This window comes from Pelophylax lessonae (assembly GCF_965119305.1).
Source record: "Pelophylax lessonae genome assembly, chromosome: 12".
In the NCBI taxonomy this organism is placed as follows: Eukaryota; Metazoa; Chordata; class Amphibia; order Anura; family Ranidae; genus Pelophylax; species Pelophylax lessonae.
This window is the reverse complement of record NC_138779.1, coordinates 129,337,897-129,359,511: the sequence shown is the minus strand read 5'-3', so window position 1 is coordinate 129,359,511 and position 21,615 is coordinate 129,337,897. Positions and strand designations below refer to the sequence as shown.

At 43.1% G+C, this 21,615-nt stretch overlaps 1 protein-coding gene across 1 annotated transcript in view; it reads left to right on the top strand.

Moving 5' to 3' along the window:
• Positions 1-21,615, top strand: part of TREH (trehalase) — a 59,581-nt gene that overhangs the window by 17,597 nt on the left and 20,369 nt on the right. The window contains exons 3-10 of the mRNA XM_082273200.1: positions 5,883-6,030; positions 16,829-16,916; positions 17,014-17,114; positions 17,215-17,307; positions 17,727-17,843; positions 17,935-18,057; positions 19,460-19,512; positions 19,608-19,796. Of these exons, the coding sequence (XP_082129326.1) occupies positions 5,883-6,030; positions 16,829-16,916; positions 17,014-17,114; positions 17,215-17,307; positions 17,727-17,843; positions 17,935-18,057; positions 19,460-19,512; positions 19,608-19,796 (912 nt within the window). The remainder of the gene's footprint in view (positions 1-5,882; positions 6,031-16,828; positions 16,917-17,013; positions 17,115-17,214; positions 17,308-17,726; positions 17,844-17,934; positions 18,058-19,459; positions 19,513-19,607; positions 19,797-21,615) is intronic.

Genomic DNA, 21,615 nt, shown 5'->3' with positions numbered 1-21,615 from the left:
AGTCTTTGTTTAAGCAAGTGTTTGTAAAAGTGTCTTAGTGCATATGTTTTTGTAAAAAAGGGTTTCAAAGGGGATTAGAGTTGAGAACTTTCACAGCCTGGGGAAAAAAGCTGTTGAACAGTCTGACAGAACGGGTTTTAATTAGAGATCGACCGATTATCGGCAATGCCGATATATCGGGGGCCGATATGCACTTTCCCCGTTATATCGGCCCCCGAGATTAGCGATATTGCCGATATTTCGGCAAAGTGCTTGTACCGGAGTGATACCTGCAGCTAGAGGCATCACCCCCGCATCAGCCAAGCCACTCGGCAGTCATTACAAGGAACGGGAGGGGACGTCTCCCCCCTCCCTCCGCCTTCTGCCACTCGCCTGGGTCTCCCGTCCCACCGGGAGACCCGGGCATCCTACATGCACGGCCGCCGAAGAGAAGACCCGATCAAAGCTGCATTCGGCTCTGATCGGGTCTCCATGTAAAAAACCCATAAGTGATGTCATGACATCACTTCCGGGTACTCGGCGGAAAATTTAAAAAAATATGAGCATTCAAAACAGCCAAACTTGGCGTTTTGAATGCTTTTAAGTACAGATGAGGGGTTTTGGGTCTTTTAGACCTCCAGATCCCTCCACAATAGTACCTGTGAAAAAAAAAATGTTAAATGTCTGAAAATATCGGCCGATACCGATATCCGATGACCAAAATATCGGTATCAGCACTTTAAAAACGATATCAGTCAATCACTAGTTTTAATATTTCAGTACCTTCTACCTGATGGCAAGAGCTGAAAGAGACTGTGGGAGGGATGGGTGGGATCCCTCATGATACCAGTAGCTTTGCTGGAGCATTGTGTATGGAAAATGTCTAAGATGGAGGAGAGAGGGGCACCAATGAATTTTTCAGCTGTCTTCACTAAACCGCTGCAAGGTCTTGCAGTCAGCAGAACTGCAGTTTCCATACCAAACAATAATGCAACTGGTCAGCACGCTCTCAATGGTTCCCCTGTAGAATGTGATAAGGATAGATTTAGGGAGACTGGCTCTTTTAAGGCGGCAAAGAAAGTGTAGGCACTGTTATGCCTTCTTGGTGAGTAACTTGACGTTGGTAGTCCAAGTGATTAACCTTTGAGATATACACTCCCAGAAAGGAAAGGTTTTGGGACTTTAAATGAGGCACAAGCCACCTTGGGCTCTGTGCCTCCATCCCTAATATTGATAAGGAGAAAAAGGGGGAGATTGGGACTTTAAATGAGGTGCGTGAGGACAACTGGCACATAGTCTGCGTAAAAAATTGTCTATAAGACACAGGCGGACTTGCAGCATGGTACAATATAAAAAATAATTACAGTGTGTTAAGAGCGGATTATATTAAAAGTTTCATAAACAAAACACAAGGAATTCATGATTGCAATGATACATACAAGTAATGAAATGCGTTCATCAAAGGTATAGTTGGATCACACGACATATTGTAGTAATGAAAAACGAGAGCTGACTTGTTGTAATCTATGATAGAACAATACATTATTATTGAACAACTAGCAAAGATTTCATAATAAAAAATCGGACACATGATTGTCATGGAGAAAATGCATCCTTTAAGTTTGACACGTTTCGTGGAATATATTCCACTTCCTCAGGAGCAGATGCATTATGTATAACTGTAAAAAGAAATATACAAACGACATTAAAATCTAATAATTAAACAAAATGGTATTATGGGAAGGGGAAAGAGAGGAAGATAGGACCATCCCAGTATAAATTGTCCCTTACTAATATACTCACAACCCACCTCAAGTACAACACATGATGTTATGGACAGCAGACCGCTGAGGAACGCCTACACCCGGAACTGTGGGAATACAGTCTGTGACCAGCAGGGCACAATAGAAGGAACTCATGAAAAACGCATATCTCCATTGTGTGTTAGGTAGTGGCATGAATAGCAATCTCAAGAGAGTTCTTTAAAAAAGTATTAATTGACATAATTAATGTGAGTAAATTAACTCACGCTTACTTGGCTTACTTGTGAGTAATTTAACTGCTATAAACAGCCCAAACCAAGGAGGGGATAAAAAAGGGAGGGTGACTCCATAAGAAAAAGTACACAGAGTTATAAAAGTGATAAAGAGTATGATGAAGATACCAAAAGGTTAATTGGACCATACGTGTGCATTCGAAATATGGAGTATGTGGGTAACAGTATGCCAAGATGAGAAGAGGTAAGAAACCAGAGTGCCATTGCCCCATGTGGAGCATTATGAAATCAATATGCAAATAGACCCAAAGGAAAGCCAAAAGACAAAAATCACCAAAGAGGTACCGCCTGATGTAGACATATCCAGGTTGAAGTGTAATGTGTCCCAGGGAAGTGGGGAAGAAAAACAAGGGAAGGAAGAGTGTTCTCAAAAGGTGGTTTAAGTACCCTTAGCTCGGCCACGGATAGTTCCCAGCATCACGCCATATATATATAAAAGTGCATAAAGTGCAAAAAAAGTCCTATATAGTCCAAAAAACATATGTATCCTAAACCTTGTAGACAGCCTTCCCAGAAGAGTTGAAGCTGTTATAACTGCAAAGGGAGGGCCAACTCAATATTGAACCCTACGGACTAAGACCGAAAAACCATTAAAGTTCATGTGCGTGTAAAGGCAGTCCCAATACTTTTGACAATATAGTGTAACTTTCACGCAAACCAATCAATATACACTTCTTGCGATTTTTTTATTTTTTTTATTGGATATGCTTTATAGCAGAATGTAAAAAATACAGTTTTTTTTTCACAATCTTCTGAGTTTTTTCATTAATATCGCAAAAAATAAAAAACCCAGTGGGGATCAAATACCACCAAAAGAAAGCTCTTTTTGTATGAAAAAAAATTATATAAATTTCATTTGGGTACAGTTAAATTTGTACAGTGCTAAATATTAAAAAAAATGGCCTGGTCATGAAGGGGGTAAAATCTTCTGGAGCTGATGTAATTAAAGACAGAAAGTTTCTGCTGACTGATATCATGCCATGCTGTAATGTCAGCACTATAGTCTCTGCTCCAATGTGCATTTCAGCCGACAGGGAGGGGGACCTCCAGTGCTGAATTACGTTTATATGGGTATTGGAGCAGAGTCCCAGGTAAAATCATGAAGCAAGATAGTCCCCCCCCCCCCCCAAAAAAAAAAAATCCTAAAATGCTCAAAATGTTACATAGCAATAAACAAGGCTGCTTTGATAATAAACCATAAATCATTTTATTGAAATCAATATGGTAAAAATTACCATTGCACCGATACCAATATCTGGGCAAATACTAAGCATTTACACGAGTACTTGTACTCATGCAAATGCTCTGATACTAAAACTGATACTTTTTTGTGATTTATTTGCAAGTTGAATTGACCTCTGTTACGTGAAGTCGCAAGCCATAATGAAATCGGAGATCCAAATCGCACTGACCTTTGGCTTTGAAATCCCGCTGAAGCAGCACGATTTCAAAGCCACACTGTGCGACTTTGAAACTGCGCTATTTCAAGGCTGCAGAGTCTTTTTTTGGACCTTCGGTTTCATTACAACTTGCGACTTCATTTAACAGAAGTCAATGCAAGTCCCAATGAAATCGCAAATGGGGTGCGACTTGTCATTCCTTTTTGAGCTATCAAATTGAATGGTAAATCGAACTGGTGTGACCCCTTACAAAATAAATGCATCCAAGGGCAAAATAGGTATTGATAATTGGTATCAGTGAGAAAAAGTATTGATCGCTAGTAAAAATATGCACATTTCCACCTATGATGTTGTTGGAGATTTTCCCTCAAATTGTCCCAGGAATAGTAAGTGAGAGGAAATTTCAGTTATGGAGCATCAGATGGCAGGAAGTGTTTTGGCTGATAATATACTTCTAGAGCCCATTTACACTTTTCCAATGGGGTGTCTTGCATTTAGGCATGCAATGCTGCAACCCACAGAATATGTGTATTAGCATTTTATGATGCCATTCATTTTGATTGGCAGCTCAATTCACTAAAAAAATGTAATTCCAAAACACAATGCATCGCAATGCACAGCATCACACTCCTGTGTATCATTATGGTGCACTGCGTCAGAAAAACTGCGTGTCAGTTTTTTGGTCAAAATGATTGGGCTGCCCTAATGCAATCAATCACAATGTGTGACACAGCATATGCTAACGCAGTGGTCTCCAAACTATGGCCCAGGGGCCAAATGTGGACCTTTGCCTGCTTTTATCTGGCCCTTGGGGTAATATTTCATCCTCTGACTCCAACACTGAGGCATAAGTCCCCCCACTAACACCAACGATTTATCCCAATGGCTCCAACAATGGGGCAGGTTCCTCCCAATGACACCAACGATGGGGCACAGTTCCTCCCAGTGACACCAATGATGGGGCACAGTTCCTCCCAGTGACACCAATGTTGGGGCACAGTTCCTCCCAGTGACACCAACGATGGGGCACAGTTCCTCCCAGTGACACCAATGATGGGGCACAGTTCCTCCCAGTGACACCAATGTTGAGGCAACATTCTTCCCACCAAATGACACCAACGATGGGGCACAATTCCTCTCACTGACACCAAAGATTGGGCATTGTTTACTACCATTGATGCCAGGCAATTTTCTACTTCTAATGCACACAGTCCAGCCCTCCTAAAGTCTGAAGGATGGTAAACTGGCCCTTTGTTTAGATAGTTTAGAGACCCCTGTGCTTACACATTAACACATCTCTAACAAATTTTCTTTAAAAAGACAAATGCTAAGTTAATAGCCTTTTTCTAACAATTATGAGAAGTGGTGATAAAGGGGTGATAATGATCACCTAGTATAAATATATAAATGACCCATACAGTAAAATTAATGGAACGCTATTCCAGTGTTTCTCAACCTTTTTTCAGTCAAGGCACCCTTTAAAATTATGAACAATCTCAAAGCACCCTCTAAAATTATAGACAATCTCAAGGCACCCTCCAAAATTATGGACACTCTCAAGGCACCCTTTAAAATTATGGACAAGATCAAGGCATCCCATTCTATAATGTAAAAAACTATTCTAAGAGTTTTACACAATACATTAACATCCACACACGTAGGACACCCAATGTTAGAGGTGATTTATTTTTCCAAATTCAATACATGTTTGCACACTGGTACTGACTAGTATTCCAGTGTTTCTCTTTTGCTGACAGAGTGGGGCAGGGGAGGGTCATTGGTTGTTAGGGCGCCGGCTTCTAGAAGGTTGTAGTGGTGCACAATGAAACCTGTGGCTTTGTGAAATTAAAGGCAGGTTTTATTCATCTGCTGGCTTGTATACAAATTTTGAGTCAATTTTTAGGCATTTTGCCAAGGCACTCCTAAAGAAACCTCAAGGCACTGCAGTTGAAAAAGGCTGAGTTATTCACATTAAAGTGGTAGTAAAGTCAGAATTGTTCAAATCGGCTGATGTGCAGCTCAGACCACATTTATGGCCCACTCATGCATGCGTGGCAGTGACATCACATCGGCCAGCCAATCAAGTGGCTGGAGATGCGAAACCCGGCCTGGGTGAAGATGGAAGTGCTGGGGACCGGGGAGAGCACTGACAGCGCATCGCTGGAGAGCTCCGTTTGTATGTAAGTCTGTCATAATGTACTATATGTGGTGCATACTAGTACATTAAGGTTTAAACCTGCAGGGGGGCACATTATTTTATTTTGTAAAAGAGATTTTAATACCGTTTTAAAGGCACCCCTAAAAGTCACAAAGGGAAAAGGGTATAAAACTTCATATTCTTTACAGTTACAGCTCTAAAAATGTGAAATCTGTGTGTTTCTTCTTTTAAAGATTTCAATGGAGAAGTGTATGCTTTCAACCTAATTTTGTAACTATTTATATTTCAGCCAAGATAACAAAAAAATTTCAGACTTTGATTATGAGCCCCCCTATGGGAGAAGTGGATAGAGACAAATTGATTCAATTTGTGAACACATCCTTCAGTGATCCTGGCACAGAATTGGAACAGTGGGATCCACCAGACTGGAATGAAAGGTACAAACATTTTTTATGTAAGGCAAAAAAATATATTTCCTGGCAGTCTCCATGGCAGCCTACGTGTGGGTTAACCCCGCCTCCTCTCCAATGGTATAGGACCTCCCTCTCTAAATTTCAGCTTGCAGGCACAGCCAGTGTTCCTTTTTTGTCCTCTTCCAAGGACCCTATTTGGATTATTTCCTGTTGGAATTTGGTCGGCTTACCTCAGAATGAAAAGTCGGTGTCTATGTCCAGGGCCCAGCCATGGGCGGGTGAGTGACATTTAAAAAATCCCCTTTGGCTAATAACTGTGCGGTGCTTCGGATGGCCGACGGATATCCTGACAGGGTCTGAAGATTTGTCTCTTCCATGGCAGTGTTTTTGTTATGTTTGTATGTCTCAAACTACTTTCTTTGCTATCCCTGGTGGCCCAATGGTGGCTGGAACGCTCCGTGCGTTCCAGCCATCTCCTTTCTGCTCCCCCTCCGCTCAGTCCAGCGGACGCATGCGCTGTGTGGTAATGGAGCTCTGCTCGCTGCCTGCGCATGCGCACTTTGCCGCGATCGGAAGCGAGGCCCGGTCCACGCATGCGCACTTGCGATTGCGGCCGGCCGCTGCTGACGTCATCGTGGTGCGAAAATTTAAACGCCTGTCAGCTCCAGGGCAATTGGGAATGCACTGTGGGCATAGCGACGTCTTCCCGGTACCTTGTCCATGTGAATACCAGGTATGTGGGGACCGGATGCTGCATACCTTTTGGCGGTGTGCAGGGGGGGGGGGGGGGAGCGGTTGGATGCATATTAGGACAACACCTGAATGTTCCTTATTGCCTTGTAGTGATCTGTATGCTCTACTTCCTTGTCAGTTTTTGGTTTTGCCTGAAACATGGATCCTGCTTCACCGCCCCCTTGTGGCCAGCTCTCTCACAACAGGTGAGTGCTGGTACATTTTAGGGGGATATGAAGGGAGGAATGCTGGCTCATGATTCATGGCTAAATCCTGTGTCTCCCTGGATTTCTCTTTCTCCCAGCTCTTCCAGGTCTGTCAGGCCACGAAGAGAATCATCTTCAAGGTCAAGACGCCATGAGTCTCCATCAGGGAGCAGGCATGAAAGGAGACGCTCAAATTCATCCTCCAGACACCGCACACACCGCCACAGTAGCCATACGGCCCAGAGAGCCTGTTGGGGTGTTGGGGTTGTGGGGCGCATGTCCCGGAGGACAAGTCCCTTTGCGAGCCCTGTTTCGCTCGTGCATCTGGTGAAAGAGAGTCTGAAGATCAGAGATTGGAATCCCTGGTGAAACGGATTATCCAGCAATCCATGAAAGAGTGGGGTGCTAGTCCCACACCTGGGCCTGCTACTCCCAGCTCTCCTGCTGATGCTCCTGAAGAGCAAGGTCCCTCTCAGCCAAGCTTCACTTCCGGGAAATCCTCTGAAAGCGATTTGGAAGAAGAGGAAGGTGCAGTTGGGGGTTTTGATTTTGTCCTTGTTGCACCTCTCATAAGAGCAGTCAAAGAGGCTCTGAAATGGGAAGATCCCAGTACCCCACAAGTAAAACAGAGAAGGTTTTTCAAACACTTGGGGAAAGGGCGGCTAAACTTTCAGCTCCTTTCAGAATTGAAGGATGTCATCCTAGAAGAGTGGAGTAAAGGGAATAGCAAGACCTCCTTATCCTCCAAATTGTCTAAGTTGTATCCCTTTAAACCAGAAGAGGTCAGTCACCTGGAATCGGCTCCTCTAGTTGATGCCGCAGTTTCCAGACTAGCAAAACACGTTACACTCCCGCTGGACGATGCGGTTTCCTTTAAAGACCCTCTGGATAGGAAAATGGACCTGGATTTAAAAATAATTTATATCACAGCCGGTGCGGCATGTAAACCTGTGCTAGCATTAGCAGCCATGTCTAAGGCCATGGAAACCTGGGTTTCTGATGTTGAACTAAAATTAAGGAGTGTGTCTGAAGATGCAGTAGAGAACTCTCCTGTTCAGGAATTGAAGTTAGCTTCTGTGTTTCTTGGAGAAGCATCCATTGATGTGTTACGTCTCTTATCCAGATCCATGTTGGCTTCTGTCACAGCCAAACGGGCCCTGTGGTTACGTCCCTGGCTGGCAGACCCAGCCTCTAAACAGGCTTGGTGCAAAATCCCTTTTGAAGGATCCTCTTTATTTGGAAACAAATTGGATAATGCAATTACTAAAGTGACGGGTGGAAAGTCAGGTTTCCTTCCCCAAGACAGGCGCCTCTTTGGCCCTAAGAAGCAGCAACCAAGAAAGCAGTTTGCAGAGCGATCAAGGGATGCCCGCTCATATAGGCCTGGGCGAGATTACAGGAGAAATTGGAAAGGCAGCCAAGCATCCTCTCGTAAGCCGGTCAGAGGCTCAGCACCTTCCGGACAAGAAACCTCAAAGTCCTTTTAAGATTGGGCCCATTCAGACATGCCAGGTGGGGGCACGCCTGCTCCGCTTTCAGCGTGTCTGGGCGGCCTCAATCTCAGACTTCTGGACCATCAGGACAGTGTCCACAGGACACACATGGACTTTCTCAACAGATCCCGTGTCCAGGTTCATTCCCACTCGCTTGCTTTCTCAGGACGAGAAAAGAAGTGTTTTGCTCGACTATGTAAGCACTTTGGTGGCTCAGGGCGCTATAGTTCCGGTGCCCGTGCAGGAAAGATTCCAAGGCGTATATTCGCCCCTCTTTTTAGTACAGAAGAAGAATGGATCTTGGCGCCCTGTGATAGATCTCACCTATCTCAACAGGTTCATCAAGAACGAAAAGTTCAAAATGGAGACCTTATCCACCATCCAGAAAGCAGTGCTTCCAGGAGACTGGCTAGTGTCAATAGATCTCAAAGACGCGTATTTCCACGTGCCTATAGCAGTAAACTTCCACAAGTACCTCCGTTTCGCGGTAGAACATCGACACTTCCAGTTCATCTGCCTTCCTTTTGGCCTGTCCACATCCCCAAGGGTGTTTTCCAAGGTCCTTCTAGCTGTGGTAGCTCTAATCAGAACAAAAGGTGTACGTCTACATCACTACTTAGACGATCTTCTACTGTTATCACAAGACAGGGATCAACTTTTCTCCCACAGGGACCTGGTCACCACAACTCTCATGGAGTTCGGATGGTTGTTGAATCTTCAAAAAAAAAAGTAATCTGGAGCCCTCTCAACATCTGGTCTATCTAGGCGCTCAATTCAACAACGTTCAGAATACACTTTCTCTGCCTCTAGAGAAAATTCCGGTGGTTCGGGAGAGGATCTTTCCAGCCCTCTCCTCCTCTTTTCTGACGGCATCCCAGTGTCTCAAGATCATCGGCACTATGGTCTCGACGGCCCCTATGGTCAGGTGGGCACTGTGGCGAATGCGGCCCTTTCAAAGGGGCTTCCTTCGGCAGTGGAATCCGGAAGAATGCAAGCAGCGTATCTTTATTTTCCACAGCATGAGGAGCAGCTTATTATGGTGGCTCCAACGCAAGAACCTGCTCAATTGCCATTCTCTAGTTCCCATCACGTGGGTCATCATTACAACCGACGCCAGCAACTCTGGCTGGGGAGCCCATTGCATGGCAGAGGTGGCTCAAGGGAAATGGCCTCCACAAGCCCACTCCCTGGTTTCCAACGTCCTGGAGCTTCGTGCGGCTTTTCTAGCTCTTCAAGCTTTCCACCACCTAATAGAAGGCAAATCCGTACTTCTTCGAATGGACAACACCACGGCAGTGGCTTATGTGAAAAGACAGGGCGGAACCAGGAGTCTCTCCCTTCTTCAGGAGTTAGACCCAATCATGACATGGGCCCAAGCCCATCTGTTCAACATCTCGGCGGCCTACATTCCGGGGCCACAGAATGTCCAGGCAGATTTCCTTTCCAGAGTCCAGTTGAATCACAACGAGTGGTCTCTCCACAGCGACTCATTCAAGTGGATTCTGTCTCTAGGGGTCTCACCCGAAGTAGACCTGTTTGCATCTCCATGCAACCACAAGCTGGACCGGTACTTCACATGCAGCAAGTATCACCGAGTCTGCGGAACGGATGCTGTGACCGACAGATGGGAATTCAGCAGGGCATATGCCTTTCCCCCATTTCCCATCATCCTCAGATTTCTTCAGAGACTCCAAGCAGAAGATGTGGAGATTGTCATGGTAGCCCCTCATTGGCCAAACAGGCCCTGGTTCCTACTTCTCCTGCAACTCAGTTATCGGAGCCCGATTCCCGTGCCCCTCAAACCAGACCTTCTCTCGCAGGGAACAACATTACACCCCTGCCCCGCTTTGCTCAGGTTAACGGTCTGGTTCTTGAGAGGGAGAGGTTGGAGTCACTCGGATGCCCTCCTGGGGCAATCCCTACCTTAATGAACTCCAGAAGACCCAGCACGAACAGAGTTTACTGCAGAGTCTGGTCTAGATTCTTGGAATGCACGTACCCGGAGGGAAATCCTTCCTTGGATTTTGGAGTTCAAGAAGTCCTGAAGTTCCTTCAAGCAGGTCTGGATAAATCTCTATCAGTTGGGACTCTCAGGGTGCAAATATCAGCCTTATCGGTGTTCTCAGGGTTCTCCTGGGCCAAGCATGTACTCATACAACAATTCTTCAAAGGTGCGGTCAGACTCAGACCTCAGAGGAAGCCAAGGTTCCCGAAATGGGACCTTCCTCTTGTCCTTAACGTCCTTTCAAGAACTAGTTTGTCGGACTTCATCAGAGAACTTGCCATTAAAACAGCCTTTTTAGTGGCAATCACTTCAGCCAAAAGGGTTTCTGAGATCAGTTCCCTTGGTCATAAAGAACCTTTCCTCACGTTCTTTCCGGATCGAGTAGTCCTAATTCCGATGCTCAATTCCAATCTGAAGGTATCATCGGTTTTTCATGAAAACCAGGAGATTGTGCTTCCTACCTTTTCGATCTTCCGAGGATAATGAACCTCATCCCTTGGATGTAGGGAAGACTCTAATGGAATATCTTCAGTCAACGTCTTCTTTCAGACAATCGGATAATCTCTTTGTCCTTTTCTCAGGCAAAAATAGAGGAAAGCGGGCCCCGTCAAGGTCCATTGCAGCCTGGATTGTGTCTGCTATTAAACGAGCTTACTGTGTAGAGGGTTTGGCTCCTCCGGAAGCAGTGACAACCCACTCAACGAGAAGCATCTCAATGTCCTGGGTGGCTTCACATCATGTTGCACCAGAAGTAGTCTGCAGAGCGGCTTCCTGGTCTTCTGTAAATACGTTTATGACACGTTATTGTGTGGAGCCAGGCTCCTTATCTTCAGTTAATTTTGGCTTGACTGTTCTGTCTGCTAATAATTTGAAGTAAAATTTGATTTGAAACATTCCCACCCGTGTGGTTTGGGCTAGTTATTTCCCACACGTAGGCTGCCATGGAGACTGCCAGGAAAACGGAAAATTCCTATCATACTTACCGTAATTTTCCTTTCCTGGTGGTCTCCATGGCAGCCGGAGGTCCCACCCTCTGGTCTTGGATTCGGCTAAGATATGGAACACTGGCTGTGCCTGCAAGCTGAAATTTATAGAGGGCGGTCCTATACCATTGGAGAGGAGGTGGGGTTAACCCACACATAGGCTGCCATGGAGACCACCAGGAAAGGAAAATTACGGTAAGTATGATAGGAATTTTCCGTTTTTTATAGGAAACAGGCAGGTATTTTAATGGTCTGTCTTTGTCTCTGTCCTAGCAGACAGCACATTTTTTTTAATCCAGGAGTTTCCTAACTCCTAATTCAGGAGAACTTATGAATGGTAAACTCCACCCTCGCTGGAAAACTCTACCCTCGCTCCTACCCCATAGTACCCCACTCCCATAAAATTTGAGGCTGATCCAGTCCATGTGTTTCTATTTTGTCCTCCTTACCTCACAGGCCCTAACAAGATGTGATGTGTAAATAGCTCCCCTTAACCTGGTTGCAATAAAGTTGTTCCAACAAAATAAGGTGAATGAACCACCTTTCTCCTGCGCTCAGACAACAAGGCTCCCCGACTGCTCTTCCCACGGGACTTTACAAATGGCGTCTCGGATGGCTACGGTCTTGCTGCCCTAAAGGACTGGGGCAGTCCAACAGTACTACAAACAAAAAAACACAAAAAAGGGAGCACCGACCTAGCGCATTATCCTCAATATTGGCTTTATTGTTAAAACATAAAAATGGCTACTCACAAACACAGGTGAAAATCAATCATATCATTGAGTTCGATATGACTGATTTTCACCTGTGTTTGTGAGTAGCCATTTTTATGTTTTAACAATAAAGCCAATATTGAGGATAATGCGCTAGGTCGGTGCGCCCTTTTTTGTGTTTTTGATTTGCAATAAAGTTGTGGCTATTCCACCTGTTCCTCCCCATGTGAAGACCCACTTTTTGGACCTCAAGTAAGGCTGAAGGCTCATGGGTGTTTGTGGTTGGCATTCAGGATTTTTGCCTTGTTAAATGCAGGTCTGTTCTCAGGGGTGACACCATGGCTTTCTGGCATGTAGGTTCTGCCTTATATTAATGCCTTTTATTAAATCTGAGGATGGAGGCTCCACATCTGATTTTCCCTGATGAATACCTTCTCGGAGCTAAGGAGCCCCGTATGTTGCTGGAATGTTTTCTGAGTTCCACAGCAGCTTGGAACAGATTGAAGGCACTTGCCAAGGCACTGTGCTGGCTATTCTAAGTGTAATGTCACCTTTGTTAAAAAAAAAAAAAAAAATAATACTAACCTATCTGGGTGATCTTTGTACATTGCAGAATTTTAACAAACTTTGTTGCAGATTCCTACCTCTCTTTCCTGTTATAAGCCAAAGACTTAATTTCCTTTTCAGATTGATAGCTGAATGGCAAGGACTGGCTCATTAACCACCTGCTGAAATACCAGTGTTCTCATATGGGAAGCTGCCATGTCAGCATCTCTTTAACATACAGTATACTACCAGAAGTACATTAACTTTATTATGGCATCCCAGTCTTAGTTCATAGGGTTCAAAATTGAGTTGGCTTACCCTTTGCAGCTATAATAGCTTCAACTCTTCTGGGAAGGCTGTCCACAAGGTTTAGAAATGTGTCTATAGGAATGTTTGATCATTCTTCCAGAAGTGTGGGAAGATGCAGGAAGTTGTGGATGACCCGGTTTTGATTTTAAGCCTGTACCTTCCTTTGTAAGGTAGCTAAGAGGCCTTAAAATTGAAGGTTTTAGGGTTCTTTGCAAAGCAGTATTTCAGGAACCTCTAAAAAAAAATGTCACAGTTTCCCTGTGGTAACTGAATTAAAAGTTTATTCTAGAAGGATAAATAAAATCAAGCAAAATTCATTCCTTTTCTGGTTAATTCCATGGCAGCAATTTAATGCAACCATCATTCCCTTCCCTTACGCCAGGATACTAGGTGTAATCCTAGACTCTGACCCGTCCTTTCAGCCCCAAATCCAATCATTGTCAAAAGCTTGTAGACTTAACCTCCGTTACATCTCTAAAATTCACCCCTTTTTACCTAATGAAACCACCAAGCTACTCATTCACTCCCTTGTTATTTATTGGCTTGGCTATTGCAACTCCCTCCTCATAGGCCTACCTCTCCATAGGCTATCCTCTCCTAAGTCATGAATGCTGCTGCCAGACTCATCTACCTTACCAACCACTCAGTGTCTGCCACCCCTTTCCGCCAATCACTACACTGGGTTCCGATTAGCTAGCGAATTAAATTCAAAATACTATTTAGATCATACAAAGCAATTCACAACTCTGTCCTGAGCTACATCACCAATCATGTCTCAAATATCACCCAAACTGTCCTCTACGCTCCTCTCAAGACCTCCTGCTCTAAAGCTCCCTTGTCTCCTCCTCCAATGCTATACTGCAGGACTTCTCCAGAGCCTTTCTTATCCTCTGGAACTCTCTACCTCGATCTGTCTGGCTATCTCCTACTCTGGCTGCCGCCTTCAGGCTATCACTGAAAACGAATCTCTTCAGGGAAACCTATCTTGCCTCCAACTAATCTCTTATCACTTCCATCAGCTCATTCCCCTCAGTTACAAACTTTTGTACCACTTGCCCCACTCTATTAGATTGTAAGTTCTTCTGAACAGGGCCCTCTTAACCCTCTTGTGTTTTATTTTATTGTAATTGTATTGTCTCCCTTATATATTGTAAAGAGCTGTGTAAACTGTTGGCGCTATATAAATCGTGTATAAGAATATTAATAATAATAATAATGGCAGCATAGGATCCCTCCTAGTTTACTTGAGTAAGTTAGTTGTGAAACACGTGGGCTTGATCAGTTCCAAAATGTATGGTATTTGGGTCCTATGGGGTAGAAGTGAGGGCAGAGTCAACCGTTCATATGCTTGTGGAGGTAATAAGGACAGAAAAATTATGGTAAATATTTGGTAACAATTTTCCATTATGTCTACACTCCTATAGTAAGAGTTTTAGCTTTACATATCTGATATACAAACAGCCACCAAAGTGTGAGCTATCATTATGAAATATATATATTATGAAAAACAAAAAATGCGAGGGAGGAAACATGGACTTTGCAGGCACTGGGTATCTATAAGATCACATACTTTATTGTATAGTACATCTAAAAACATCAAACAAAATTCAAAAAGAATAAAGAACATACAACAATAATATCCCATATGAGGGAGATATAAAATACAAAATTGACAGAAAGATAATTATATTGGTGGTAGTAATGGACAATAATACAATCACAATAAAATATAACAGTAGTATTAATACTTCACATTTAGGACGATCATGACCACAGGTGACAGGAAATGGTACTGTTGTCCCGGGGAGATCAAACGATGTGTATTAATAATAGATTGTACAGTTTCATTGAGCCATATTGCTCGACATGTTTCGCCTTATGCTTCCTCTCGGAGCTAACGGATCAGTATTCTGTGTATTGATAGAAAAAGAAATCAATCAAACCAAAAATAGTGGGTGACTGTCCAAATATATTGCATGCTTCAGGACAACATGTCATGAAGAGAGAGCATACCTATACTCAAAGTCAATATGTCTATGGCCAACAGATCTGTGTATAAACATAGATGATTGAAGCTGACAAAAACAATACAATAGGGATGTAAATAAATATGCTACCTACTGTATGGGGTGTTACATAGTAAAGTTAGTCAGGCTCGGTTCACACTTGTATGATGCGGGAAGGCTGCGAATTCGCAGCCTGTTCCCGCATCGCATCCGCACATCTGGCAGTTCACACTGCCATATGCGATACTCAGGGGGTGTCAATTAAATGTTAACGACACCCCCAGTTTGATCGCATATCGCAGTGAACTACTGCGCGATCCGATCCTGATGCGGCTGAAAAAAAGGGTCCTGTTCGTGTTTTTTCGCGGATACAGTGCGAATTCAGCCATACAAAGTGTATGGCTGAATTCGCATCTGCACATGAGATTGCATGTAATGAAGGAGCAGTGCGCTCCGAATTACATGCGATCTCCGCAGCCGCAATAATGTGAACCGGCACTTAATAAAGGGAAATGCTGTCTAAAGTGTGTGGGAGGGAAAACCAGTGCCAAAGGGCTGGTCGGTGGGCCCCAAGGTTGAGGGGTGCGCCCGTATGGGGACGATGCAGGGGTCCTAGCCAGATACAGAACGTAGATCATGATACAGGGGATGCACAGGTTGTTTTTTATATCCTGGACTTGTGGGAATTTCTCCTATTATCCCTTGCTCTTTATGTTGCCTTGCCGAGTGTAGCGGCCATGGGCGTCACCACGCCCTCTCCGCACACCGGCAATTGACAACTGACCGGCCGGGGCGGTGACGTCATCCATTGGTGCCCCGCCCGGGGCCCTCGCCTTACTTAAGAGGACACTCTATGTTCCTCACTATGGTGGTTCTTCTGGTTTTGTTCCTGATATTCTTAGGTTTCACTGCCGCTATACAGGTTGTTTTTTATATCCTGTGCATCCCCTGTATCATGATCTATGTTCTGTATCTGGCTAGGACCCCTGCATCGTCTCGCACCCCTCAACCTTGGGGCCCACCGACCAGCCCTTTGGCACTGGTTTTCCCTCCCACACACTTTAGACAGCATTTCCCTTTATTAACTAACTCTACTATGTAACACCCCATACAGTAGGTAGCATATTTATTTACATCCCTATTGTATTGTTTTTGTCAGCTTCAATCATCTATGTTTATACACAGATCTGTTGGCCGTAGACATATTGACTTTGAGTATAGGTATGCTCTCTCTTCATGACATGTTGTCCTGTAGCATGCAATATATTTGGACAGTCACCCACTATTTTTGGTTTGATTGATTTATTTTTCTATCAATACACAGAATACTGATCCATTAGCTCCGAGAGGAAGCATAAGGCGAAACATGTCGAGCAATATGGCTCAATGAAACTGTACAATCTACTATTAATACACATCGTTCGATCTCCCCGGGACGACAGTACCATTTCCTATCACCTGCGGTCATGATCGTCTTAATGTGAAGTATTAATACTACTGTTATATTTTATTGTGATTGTATTATTGTCCATTACTACCACCAATATAATTATCTTTCTGTCAATTTTGTATTTTATATCTCCCTCATATGGGATATTATTGTTGTATGTTCTTTCTAATCTAATTTCTGATCTAATTCAGGATGTGGCACTTACTAAATTACATATACGCCCAGCACACCGCTATCTGGGAGCGTATTCTCCAATTTATTATGAAAAACAACCACTGAAAAATGTGAATACTGTAAATTAAACTTTCAAAAATAACTCAAAATACTGTATGTATTTACTGAAAATGATTTCTCTTCCTAATGTGGATATTTTTACCAGCCCCAAATTCTTATCTGGTATTGCTGATGCTGAACTTCGCAATTGGGCCCTAAATCTTACTTCTCTTTGGAAATCTTTGGGTAGAAAGGTAAGAATAAATAGGACATTTAAAGATGTCTTTACCAGTGACTAAACAATATTTTAAAATATCTGGCATAGAAGAATTAAGCCTCATTATGTTACAGATCAAAGAAGACGTAAAAAACCAACCAACTCAATATTCGCTAATCTATGTTCCATATCCACTGATAGTACCTGGAGGTAGATTCCGAGAATTTTACTACTGGTGAGTAAAAAATAACCAGCACACCTTTAATAAGTTTGATAATTACACTTGAATTGAAGAGCTATTAAATTCATAATTTATGCTATTTATTTTGCTTCAGGGATTCGTATTGGGTGATCAATGGACTCATTCTCTCTGAAATGACCCAGACAGCCAGAGGGATGATAGAAAATTTCCTTTATATGGTACAACGGTGAGTTGGGCCTAATCTATCAATCCAAAGTTAGAGCCATTTATTATTGCCTTCACCGAGGAACAAAATTGAGTGAGGTTAAATAAAACTCTCAAGACTCTTGACAAGAGTCAAGACTCTTGTACGTTCATAAGACTCTTGTACGTTCATAAGACTCTTGGACGTTCATAAGACTCTTGGACGTTCATCTCAAGGATCAAAACATTCAGGGGTATGAGAAATGATTACGGCCACACACACCTACAATGGTTGAACTGGATGGACTATTGTCTTTATTCAACCTCAACTACAATGTAACTATGTAACTATGTAAAAACTAGGTCTAGTGGAAAAAGAAGAAGCAAATATAAAGAGAGCAGAAAGAGAAAATACTGTATGTGTGTAGAGAGCGGTTTCAGAAGATTTGTTTTTAATTACAGATATGGAATGATCCCTAATGGAGGGAGAATATATTACACTCGCAGAAGCCAACCACCATTTCTTACTTTAATGATGGAAAGTTACATGGAAAGCCAAAAGAACCTCACCTTTCTCAGGTACATTTTTAAAAGATTACTACTGCTATGACTTATACTAGTGGAAGAAGATAAGAGGAACTTACATTCTGATAATCTTTCTCTCACAAAGGGAAGCCATCCCACTGTTGGCCAAAGAGTATGACTTCTGGATGAATAACCGGAGTATATCAGTGTCCCTCAATGGAACAAATTACATGCTAAATCGCTACTATGTGCCAGTAGGGGAGCCAAGGTGAGAAGATTCTTACTATAATGTTAGACTTAGCTAACAGCTTAAAGAACATGTGAAGGCAAAACATTTTTTTTCGTTTTGGATAAAATTGGAAAGGGTTATGTACCCAGTCAAGTTTTTTAATGTTGTGTCTGCCCTCTTTTACCCTCCCTTTTTGTCATAGTGACTTTTGTCATAATGAAGAGAAATCCAAAATGTTAGAATTGTTATCAGAGAAAGAAGGCAGGGTAAACCATTTAACCCTTTCGGTGCTGCCACCATAGCTATAATGGGACCACTAGCAAGCAAACAACCACTGAGCTGCTAAAACAGCCGGGGTTTGTTTACTTTATTAATACCAGCAGCAGGCTTTCTAGTAGAAGTGATTAGAGTGTATGTAAAGCCATCAAATTACTTCTACATTGCTGGGGAAGTATCCATCTAGAGCCATAATTCATGGTTATCTGTAAATTAAATGAGCACCAAATGAACCACCAAATAAGAGAATGCTGCCAGCCGTGCACTGTAGTTTTACTGCTACAGTGCGGGCCGACTGCAAAGAATCTCAAATATTTACAAGATTTTGCATTTCTGCGCAGGGGGCACGCGTGTGCCCGCCCACCCGTCCCGACTTATGGCTGGGACCTGCCGATCAGCTGAGTGAGTGACAGGAAACATGAGAGTATGTAAACAACACACAGCTTGCTTCTGACAGCCGGTTTTTGTTTCCCTGCAAAGCAGGGAATGGAAACTGGAACATCCCTTAGTAAAAACACCACACAGTAAACACATTCCACATACTTAGGCACACATTTAACCCAATTGATTAGTCAATAAAGACACGGATGAGCGAGTTTGACTGGCCTGCACAGCGTCTTTACCTCAACATGACAGAACACCTTTGGGATGAATTAGAGCGGAGACGGCGAGCCAGGCCTTTTCTCCAACATCAGTGCCTGACCTCAAAAATGCGCTTCTGGCAGAATGGTTAAACATTCCCATAGACACACTCCTAAACCTTGTGGACAGCCTTCCCAGAAGAGTTAAAGCTGTTATAGCTGCAAAGTGTGGGCCAACTCAATATTGAACCTACGAACAAAGACGGATGCTATTAAAGTTCATGTGTGTGTAAAGGCAAGCATCCTAATAGTTTTGTATACATATATATATATATATATATATTTTAATATATCCTACAGTGACTAATAGCTGGGACTTGATGACTACTCCACTGGTGGACATTTCCCTGTGTAAAACTGGCAGAGAATTGTATGACAAAAAGTATGATTATTTGTAGATTCTTGTACATCTGTAGAGGTCTATTTGTATTACCATCTTGAACAGAAACCTTGTTTTTTTACAGTAGTAGTAGAACATTAGGGTATAAATCTGTAATATTAAAAAGACATTTTGATATCTACAGGCCCGAGTCTTATTCAAAAGATTTTGAGCTTGCTGAAAACCTTACAACAACAGGTATAAAAGAATTTGCTTGTGTCTTTCTCCTATTGCTGTTGATGTTGTGTCAGAAAGGCCCTGTTTGCTAACAGAATTTCCTTTTATATATGTAGAAGCAAAAAAGTTGTTGTATTCAGACCTTGCAGCTGCAGCGGAGTCTGGTTGGGACTTTTCTACCCGCTGGTTCTATGGTTCTACAGATACTTTGCTAGACACAAAAACAAGCTCTGTTGTTCCTGTGGACTTGAATGCCATCTTGTGTCGTGTGGAGAGAACACTGGTAAAATTCTACACTGACCTAGGTGAGATATTGGAAACAGTCCATTATATTTATCCAACTTTTTCAGTAATAGAGATCAGGCTACTGGTTTATAAAGAACTGCAGGTGAACTAATAGTTCTTCACCCACACCATAGCACACGGGACCTCTTACCCCAGGGTATGGATGACTAAATTATAGGTGGTCATACAAATGTTCTAATACACACGTTTGTATGACCACCTATAATTTAGTGGTCTATACCCTGGGGTAAGAGGCCCGGTGTGCTACGGTGTTGGTGGAGGTCTTTTAGTTCACCTGCAGTTCATTTGGTCTTGCACCCTGTTCCTTAGAATTTATGGACTTTCATCCTTATGGTTATTTACTTGCTGTCCTGTTTCTTGTCAACAAAAGTGATTAAAGCCTAGTTAGTACACCATGGAACCATAGTACTGAGGCTGACAATCCACCCACAAGCGCCACACCATCCAGGCTTCATAGGTGGTTAGACGTCGCTCCCCCGCTCCTGGGTCCTCCTTGTTTTGAGGTATTTTCATCGGTTTTACATCTGACTGCTGCTTGCTGCACCCCAGGCACACCACTGTTTTTTTCTGTTAAGGAGCATATTTTAACTTATTTTAATAAACAAGTTTTAATGTTTCAATATACCGAGCAGCATCCATTTTGTCCTTGTGCCATTTTGTCCGGGAGCGCCAATATACCCATTTTTGTTGCTACTTTTCTTCTCAGTTGGGATCTGGGTTTGGGTAGGCTGCAGCCCGGACATGGACATGTAACCAATGGTGGACCTCTTTGGGCATTGTCCGACCTTACTGTTCCATCCCCGCCTTCTGATTACCGGCACCACAGCGCCAGGATTTTTTGTATATACATATAGTGTAGATTGCAGTTATACTAACCTTTGTGTACACTCTTTGTTTACCATTCTATAGACTTTCTTCAGATTCTTTTTTTCTGTACCAGGAGCAAGTTTGCTTGTTAATTTATGTGCCACCCCTTTTCGCAGCATTTGTTTTAGTTTTGTATTTTATCAGTATATATTTTTTTTTATTTTACATTTTCTATTTTATTTTCAGCTAGGGTTAAAAAAAAAATAGTGGACTTTTATTTTCAGTGCTTAGCATTTTAGAGTTTATATATATTTTTGGTGTCGAGCAATAGTCTATTTGATTGTCTTCCTAGGGTTCTTTTCTAAGTTTAGGGTGTGCAGCATACATTTGTTGTAGAACAGTTTTTGAAACTGCTTTTTGTACGCAGCACCCTGCCACATTGCTGTACAGTAATTAGGGTGCATCACAAGCACCACACATTCACCCCCTATCTCCAAAGTTTTAATAAAAGTTAGGCATCCCATTCCCCTCCCACAAAATACTACAATGAGAGGTAGGTCTAAAATGGGAGATAGAGATACTGCGTGTGGAATTATGGCACTTTTCCAATGCAAGTACCGGCTCGGCTCTACTCGGCCCTGCTTGGCCCAGTTTGCTTTTCCACTGCTGGTACCGCATGGTACGGTGTTTAAACGGTTCGGTACGGTTTGGTATGGTTTGCTTTTCCACTAAAGTAGTACTAAAGTTAAGTGGGTGGGATAACAACGATTCTCTGACCAATCAGTGGCTAGTAGTGACTGCTTGCAAAGGATTGTGGGATATGGTACCGGTATGGTACCTCTTGGAACCACAATCGAGGTGTTACTGTTTTAGATAGCCGTACCGTTCGGTTCCATGCAGTGGAAAAGCGCCACCGTACCGTACCGAACCGTTCCTACACCTTACCATGCGGTACCAGCAGTGGAAAAGCACAAAAGCGAGCCGAACCGTTCGGTTCCATGCAGTGGAAAA